The following is a 9,045-nucleotide window of genomic DNA, read 5'->3' on the forward strand; positions in this document are numbered from 1 at the left end:
CTGGAGCTGGACTCCCCTTTTATAGCAATAAACACTGTGTGTGTGTGTGTGGGGTGGGGGGCCCTGTGTGTGTGTCTGTGTGTGTGGGTCTGTGTGTGTGTGTGGATCTGTGTGTGTGTCTGTGTGTGTCTGTGTGTGTGTGTGTGTGTGGGTCTGTGTGTGGGTCTGTGTGTGGGTCTGTGTGTGTGTTTGTGTGTGTGTGTGGGTCTGTGTGTGAGGTGAATTAGAGTTCCTGTTATCACCTGAATGTGTTCCTCTAACTGGAGTTTTTACTCCACACACCACAGAAACTAACAGTACGATCTTTTATTAATTAAAGAACGACTCAAACTTTTATCTGTTTATAGTCACAGTTAACGTTATTTCCTGTTCGTTATAAACACTCATCCCCTCTGCAGTCTCTCTTTATTCTCTCTCTTTATCCTCTCTCTTTATTCTCTCTCTTTATTCTCTGTTAATAAGAGATAAATCTCAGCGTGTTCCTGAGAAACACACAGAAGTGTAAACTCGAAGATGTGGAGAACTTTACAGGACTCCTTCATACACACACACACACACACACACACACACACACACACACACACACTGGGGACTCCTTCATACACATCATATACACACACACACACACACACACACTGGGGACTCCTTCATACACATCATACACACACACACACACACACACACACACTGGAGACTCCTTCATGCACACACACACACACACTGGAGACCCCTTCACTATGTAACACATACATTATAATATGTTGTAGTTATACACTGTGAACGAGCTGTTATTAGAGCAACAATAACGTATTACAAGCACACGACTATAAAGTTGTAATGTGTGGCAGCTCATTTTTCATAAAAAATGAATCAACATGTTGGGGTGGTGTGTGTGTGTGTGTGTGTGTGTGTGTGTGTGTGTGTGTGTGTGTGTGTGTGTGCGCGTGCTTGTAGACTGTAGGAGATCCGTTTCTATACAAGTCTGATAGACAAACACAGCCAAGAGCAGTGACCCTGTGTGTGTGTGTGTGTGTGTGTGTGTGCTCCTCAAACCACTTCCAGATGTCCATCCCCCCTTCTCAGTGTGTTGTGCTGTAGATGTAGTCTGATAGTCAGTGAGATATTCAGTATTAACACTTCTATAATAATAATATTAATAATATTAATAATAATAATAATAATCCCGATTCCTATAAATGATGTAAACTTTTCCGGGTGGAGAACAGAAGGGTTAAGTTATGATGAGTTGTTATAATGCAGAAAGGAAGTGACACAAGGTCTTACTTCATATGATAAATATAGACACAAAAACATGGTGTAAGGAAATGGAACGAGGAAGTGGACACACACACACACACACACACACACACACACACACACACACACACACACACACACACACACACACACACACACACACACACACACACACACACACACACACACACACACCCCGGTCTGTAAATCATTTTTATAAACACATTCATTTTATTAGACAGAAGGTCCTCATGTTTACACACACCGATGTGAGAAACGAGGCCGATAAAGTATCTGTACCTGGCAGAAAGGGGATGATCCTGCGCTTGGGATCCTTCTGTCCTCCTTCCACAGGGAACTTATCCAGAAGCTCCATCTAAAAACAGATATTAGAGTTTAAGTTCTACAGGATTAAACTCCATCCATCTCTTGGTGCTGTAGTGACTCTGTGAAACCTCAGAGCTCTCTGGTTCTCCTCAGAGCTCTCTGGTTCTCCTCAGAGCTCCAGCTTCAAGGCTCCTTATTGTTCCTACTAGACCATCTGGGATTTTAACAAACTTTCAGCACAGAATCGATATCTAAGTCTAATAACTAACTTAAATTAAATTCTAAGTAAGAATCGACAACATTTTAAGACATGACTTCTAAAGGAGACTAAAGTCAGGATAAAAATCTTAATGAACTGAAGAGATGAAAGAGAACAGAACATTAGAGATGTTACAGTGGAGCAACATGCTGATGCTGGTGACCTCCCAAAAACCTCATGCCCCGAGTCACTAAGTGGACTAGAACACACACACACTCGCTCGCACACTCGCTCACTCACACAGAGACTCACACAGAGACTCACACAGAGACTCTCTCACACACACACACACTCACAAAGAGACTCTCTCTCTCTCTCTCTCACACACACACTCGCTCACTCACACAGAGACTCTCTCTCACACACACACACACATACACATACACACTCGCACACTCACACAGAGACTCTCTCACACACAGACACACTCACACAGAGACTCTCTCTCTCTCTCACACACACACACACACACACACACACACTCGCACACTCACACAGAGACTCACACAGAGACTCACACAGAGACTCTCTCACACACACACACACTCACAAAGAGACTCTCTCTCTCACACACACACACTCGCTCACTCACACAGAGACTCTCTCTCACACACACACACACATACACATACACACTCGCACACTCACACAGAGACTCTCTCACACACAGACACACTCACACAGAGACTCTCTCTCTCTCACACACACACACACACACACACACACTCGCACACTCACACAGAGACTCTCTCTCACACACACACACTCGCACACTCACAGAGACTCTCTCTCTCACACACACACACACACACACACACACACACACACACACTCGCTCGCTCTCTCGCACACACACACTCGCACACTCACACAGACTCTCTCTCTCTCTCACTCTCTCTCTCACACACACACACACACTCTCACTCACACACACACTCTCACTCACACACACACTCTCACTCACACACACACTTTGCATGCTTTCAACAGTAAGTGTTTTCAGTAAAGCAGTGTGAACTCATCCTCGTGATCCTCCACGAGCCGCCGTGTCATGGCGCTAAACAGGAAATGCTGCATCATCATTTTGCATCATGCAGGAAAAACCTCAGCACATCTGGATTTGATTACAGCTGTAAAAGCACCATATTCTGCAGATTTCGGTTCACACCTTCACCAGCTTTCTGCTGAATCCAAATTTATTCCAGTTCTGTTTATTTAGTCCTTCACCAGGTGCTTTTCTTCAGAGTGACTGAAGTTCTGTTCCTCTAACAGAACATCTACAGATGCTTTCATGACCAGTACTGAGGAGCAACTCAAACCAGAGACGACACAGAAATGTCTTCATGATGTTCTCCTTGTGCTCTCCCTGGAGATGATAAATGACGGGGTCATGACCTCTCCTCTGAAACACCTACCCCACTCCGCCAACCCCCACCCACCCTCCTCCTTCTCTCTGCTTTATGGCTTTGGACCTGAGCACCAGAAGGTCTTCAGGGAGATTTTTGCTCAGATCGTGTCTCCAATGTCTGCTACGATTTCTCTTTTAAACGTCCTCAGCTCGGCCCTTTGGGTCACATGGTGCTGAATCAGCACGTAGCAGCGAGACAGGAAACTCCTCTACAACACGTTCACACATGTTTCCCTCTGCAGGGTTCAGCAACGTGGACACGAGTCCAGACGGAGCTCGGATACGAGAGCACAAACAAACCCGAGCTGGAGCCTGACACTGGAGACTCCTTTCAAAAATGTTAAACATCTTACTTTCATATCGCTTTTATTTCTTTATCAGACTTTCTGAAATAATAAAAACATCAAAAATTAAACCAATAAACCTTTAATAATTATTAGCTGAAGGATGAAAATAATAATCCATTAAAAAAATGGCAAAAAGATTTTTTTACTAGAAACAAAAAGACATGAAAGTGACGTTCATTATAATTTATGCTTTTTTTTATTATTATTATTTTATTCAGAATTAAATTCCAAAACTTCTGCCATAAAAAAAATCATTAAAGAATGTAATAAAAAAATGAGTCATTACTGAACTACGTAGGTCTCAAGCCAAGAGTCCAACAAGCGAATAACTAAAAACAAACCGTTCCAGGATTCTACACTTTTTTTTTACACTCCCAAAGTAAACTTGGTGTTATTACCATGACAACACTTTTCTCATGTGTCTGGTCTAATCTGGTGTTTATTAAAAACTAAATGAAATCAGATGAAATTGTCTGATCTGAACTCTGAGCATTTCCATGTGAACATTTATTACACATCATACACATCAGGAAGTGTGTGTGTGTGTGTGTGTGTGTGTGTGTGTGTGTGTGTGTGAGAGAGAGAAAGACCGTGTGTGTGTGTATGAATGAGAGAGAGACTGTGTGTGTATATGAGAGAGAGACTGTGTGTGTGTGTGTGTGTGTGTGTGTGTGTGTGTGTGTGAGTGAATGAGAGAGAGACTCTGTGTCTGTGAGAGAGAACAACTGTGTGTGTGTGTGTGTATGTATGTGTGAATGAGAAAGAGACTGTGTGTGTGCGAGTGTGTGAACGAGAGAGAGACTGTGTGTGTATGTGTGTGTGTGTGAATGAGAGAGAGACTGTGTGTGTGTGAATGAGAGAGAGACTGTGTGTGTGTGTCTGAATGAGAGAGAGACTGTGTGTGTGTGTGTGTGTGTGTGTGTGTGTGTGTGTGTGTGTGTGTGTGTGTGAGAGAGAGACTGTGTGTGTGTGTGTGTGTGAGAGAGAGAGACTGTGTGTGTGTGTGTGTGTGAGAGAGAGAGACTGTGTGTGTGTGTGTGTGCGCGAGAGAGAGATGGGTTTTCCATGTGCCCTAGAAAATGTCCACCATCTGAAATAAGCATTTGTGTGGAGTCCACGTTCCCCAAACGTGACGTGAGAGATGTTTTCCTGGTGGGACATAAAGATGACCCCAGGAGAAGATGTGATTGGTGGACGCTGCGAGCTGCTCGCACTCTTACATCATCTCTGTTATTGTGTTTGTGTTCGGAAACGATGTAGTGTCGAGTCGGGGAGTCGATCTGCAGTAAATAATGTCACTGTGTGACCGCAGCGACAGAGTGACCTTTAGAGAGCGCAGGCGGTGGGCGGAGTTTATGCAAATCCACATCAGGAGACACCTCCCCCCATCATATCCTTAATGGTTCAGTCCAAAGATGACATTCAGCTCTTGGATAATGGAATTTTTCCATTTCTAGACGCTCAGACTGTCTACAGGCTACAAACCACCGACGGCGTCATGGTACACGTGTGTATAAGGTCGTGTTGTGTAAAGGCTCTATAACTACAGCTCACCTGAACATAACCAAACCTGTAGTGTGTGTGTAGAGTTTATAAGTGTGATAAACGTCGTCACATCGTTCTCTCCAAGGCCACGTTCACACCGCAAGTCTTAATGCTCAATTCAGATATTTTGCTCAGACGTGATTTTTTTGTTTGGCTGTTCACATCACCTTTACAAATGTGGCCTATCAGATACCAGTGTGAACCGTTTGCTGTTTCGAACTGACCCGCGTGCGCAAACGCACGATAACGATGACATCACACGCAGCACGCCGCCGTGCTAAAGTTGGCGATGTTACGGAGGAAGTAAGCGTTTTCACTTTTCTTTCTAATTGTGTGTGTAACGGCAGCACAGAGACGCGGGGTTTTCGGATGTCGAGGGTGACTTTTGATTATTTGATCCGTTTCGTAGGCGTGGTCACGTTCGTGTGCGTCCTCGCCGGCGCATAATGATGACGAATGTCGATGTAGATCGACGTAGAAGTCGCATCAAATCCGCCTCGGCTGTTCGCACTATGGCCACATCAGGAAAAAATCCGATCTGGGTCTGATTCAGGACCACATATGGAAGTGGTCTGAATCGGATTTGTAAAAAAAAAAATCCGATCTGGGTCTGATTTGAGTGTTCACATTACTCCTGAAGAAGTCTGACCTGGTCACGTGACCCCACCCAAACAAAAAAAAATCAGATTTAGGCCACTTTTACCTGCATTTTTTATTTCCAGTGATCTTTTCTGGACATTAAACAAAAGCCTCCAACATTTTATGTTTATTATTTTTATTTAAAAATTTCTGTTTTGTTTGGAAACCTGTTTAATCGTGCAACACAATTCATAATCAGAACTTTCCTAATTAACATTTAGTTTATATTGAATCCTGCAACATAACAATTACAAATAAATACTCGGTATAACGTGATTCCTGAAGGTCGTAAAGACGACGTCTGTAATAATCACGGCGGTACTCGACTGTTGCTAACGGAGACCTGGGTCTAGTCGGTGCGCCGATGACTTTTCAGCTCGTATAAAATGTTCTACAATGTTTGGAAAAAAACCTCTTCTCATGTGAGATGATTTAAAGAGTTAATAATGAAAACCACGTCTGTAAAACATTCACATTAAACCGATCCGACACCAGAAGCACAAAAGGAATTGTGGGAAACTGACTGTGGACAGACGAGTTAATAATCACCTGCAGATCGAAGAACTTGCTGTAGCGCCTGAAGATGAGCTCAGTGCTGCCATCGGACCACGACACCTTGATGATGTAAACCTACAGAAAAACACACAGGTTCACAGCTGAAAATACGAGTCACTCGTTCGTCCGTTCGGTCACCAAACCGTCCGTTCGTTCCTTGCTTCATTCGTTTTCTCTCCGTTTATCCAATGGCTCATGCGTTCATTCACTTCTTTCATGAGTTCATTCCGATATTTGGAAGCAGGAACGAAAGAATTTCACCAAGGATAAAAGTCGTGTGTCTGTTTAATAAATAAAAACTGTACTAGTTGGTAAACTGCTGTGGTGCGAGAGGAATAAAGCACTCGGGGATGTTCTGGAGGAACATAATCATCTACAGGATGTTATCAGTGACTCCTCGTTTCTCCTCGTTTCTCACAGGACCTTTATTTCATACGATGTGAGAATGTTGGGTTTGTTTGAAATCTGAAACTTTACTGAAAATTTTGTTCTAGTTTTGTGTCTGTTTTTAATCACAACCCAAACGCGTGACTTTACACCGTCTCACACATAAAAGACAGACACACAGAGAGAGACAGACAGACGAACCGAACCAGATGAACAGAAAGACAAATAGGAAAAGACAGATAAATATATAAACACGAGAAAAAGACAGAGACAGAAAGATAGACGAATGCATATAAATATACATATAAACGAATAGAGCCGGACAGAGACAGCTAGAGAAATGCAGAGACAGAAGGACAGACGGACAGATAGATAAACAGCAGCAGACAGAAAATAAAGTGTTCCTGAAACTGTAGGAGGTGAACCCAGTTCTTAAGATGTTTAAAGCATGACGTCCAGTGTGTGTGTGTGTGTGTGTGTGTGTGTGTGTGTGTGTGTGTGTGTGTGTGTGTGTGTGTGTGAGAGAGACTCACATTTCTGAGATGTTTGTAGGCTGCTGTGGTGATGAACATCCGGTTCTGTGTGTGTACTATGATGAGAACTTTACATTCTCTGCAAACTGACAGTGTGTGTTTGTGTGTGTGTGTGTGTGTGTTTTCTTTTTTGGAGATAGGGATGAAACATGTGGGAGAGAGAGATTAGATGAAAGAAGGATATGAACAGATTGCGACAGAGAGACAGATACAACCAGAGAAAGAAGAAAAGAGAGAGAGAGACAGAGAGAGAGACAGACAGAGAGAGAGACTAATAGACAATGAACAATATACAGACAGACGGAGGGACAGACAGACAGATGGAGGGACAGACAGACAGACGGAGGGACAGACAGACAGACAGACGGAGGGACAGACAGACAGACAGACAGACAGAGGGACAGACAGACAGACAGACGGAGGGACAGACAGACAGACGGAGGGACAGACAGACAGACAGACAGACAGACGGAGGGACAGACAGACAGACAGACGGAGGGACAGACAGACAGACAGACAGACAGACATGAAGTTAAGGCTTTAAAACTGTTCCAGTGGTTTAACAGAGTAAAAGCTGAGTTCAGTAAACAGGACTTTATATTAAACACATGCTTCATTCTTAGTTCGAGTTTATTCAGTGCTGTAAAAAGGTACGAATGTGTTTAGTGTTAAACTGTGGAGTTTATTAACATGTTAGCATTAGCATGTGAGCAGTGAGACCTTCATCATCATCATCATCATGTTTTTTACCCTAAGACTAGTGTTTTTTTTGGCAAATTATTAAACCCTCATCGGTGTGTGACTATAATAATAATAATAATAATAATAATAATAATAAGACTGTTTTAACCCCTTAAGTGCTGATTTACTGTAATAAAGAGAAATCGTCAGTAACTTCTCAGTAGGATTCTAAACTAAACAGTATTACAGTAAACACTTACAGTTATAACACAGTTATAACACCCGAATGTCAGGACACATGACAAGTGAATAAATAAAGTGTACAGACTGTTAAACACATGAGACTGAGACTCAGGGCGCCAGTGAACGCGTCCCACAGTAAAGGTGTGTAATGTGATCCGTGTGAGGGATCTGCTCACTGCTCTTTGTTCACTTTACAGCTCACAAACACACCATACACAGAGAAAACACAGAGAAAACACAGAGAAAACAGCACACACACACTTACACACACTTACATAATGTTTGCTGGGATTTCTTCTCTTTTGGACGTCCTGCACTGTGACGTCCTGCACTGAGCGGCGCGGCATGTTAGCGTCGGGACGGGAAAAAGCCCACAGTGTGCGTGTGTGTGTGCGTGTGTGTGCGTGTGTGTGTGTGTGTGTGTGTGTGTGTGTCAGTGTCCACGTCGGTCTAACGCAGTTTTTTCTCCCGAACTTCCAGCTTTTACCTCAGAGCCGCTGCTTCGCCTTAAAGGGGCCACGCGCTGTTTTTCTCCTTAATTAAAAACACAGCACGCGCGCAGTGATGACGTCATGCGCATTGTTGTCCACTTGATTTTGTAGGTCAGATATAGGGATAAATTAGACAAACCATAGCTACTTTTCGGGTTATGTATGTATGTGTGTGTGTGTGGGGGGGTGTGTGTGTGTGTGTGTGTGTGTGTGTGTGTGTGTGTGTGTGTGTGTTGTAACGTCGTGTTGAATGTAGCATAAGAAAAGGTAAAAACTTATTTTTTATATTTGATGACTTATCTTGTGTTAGTGTTTGTCCAATTAAATGCTCTCTACAACATATATGCCCCACCCACACATATATGCCCCACCC

General features: G+C 43.2%; 1 protein-coding gene across 5 annotated transcripts in view; it reads right to left on the reverse strand.

Moving 5' to 3' along the window:
• The window catches only part of sh3pxd2b (SH3 and PX domains 2B), a 21,011-nt gene extending 12,181 nt beyond the window's left edge, over positions 1 to 8,830 (reverse strand). For 2 of the 5 annotated variants that reach the window (XM_027158901.2, XM_027158900.2), the window contains exons 1-3: positions 8,457 to 8,829; positions 6,332 to 6,412; positions 1,558 to 1,633 (exon numbers count right to left, since the gene is read on the reverse strand). In XM_027158901.2, coding sequence (XP_027014702.2) covers positions 1,558 to 1,633; positions 6,332 to 6,412; positions 8,457 to 8,528 — 229 coding nt within the window. In that variant the 5' untranslated portion in view covers positions 8,529 to 8,829. Of the gene's footprint in view, positions 1 to 1,557; positions 1,634 to 6,331; positions 6,413 to 8,456 lie in introns of all 5 variants that reach the window. The other 3 variants (XM_047805325.1, XM_027158903.2, XM_027158902.2) reach the window with 3 other exon arrangements.
• Positions 8,831 to 9,045: the final 215 nt, after the last annotated feature.

The sequence above is a fragment of the Tachysurus fulvidraco genome, chromosome 21 (assembly GCF_022655615.1).
Source record: "Tachysurus fulvidraco isolate hzauxx_2018 chromosome 21, HZAU_PFXX_2.0, whole genome shotgun sequence".
Taxonomy (NCBI): Eukaryota; Metazoa; Chordata; class Actinopteri; order Siluriformes; family Bagridae; genus Tachysurus; species Tachysurus fulvidraco.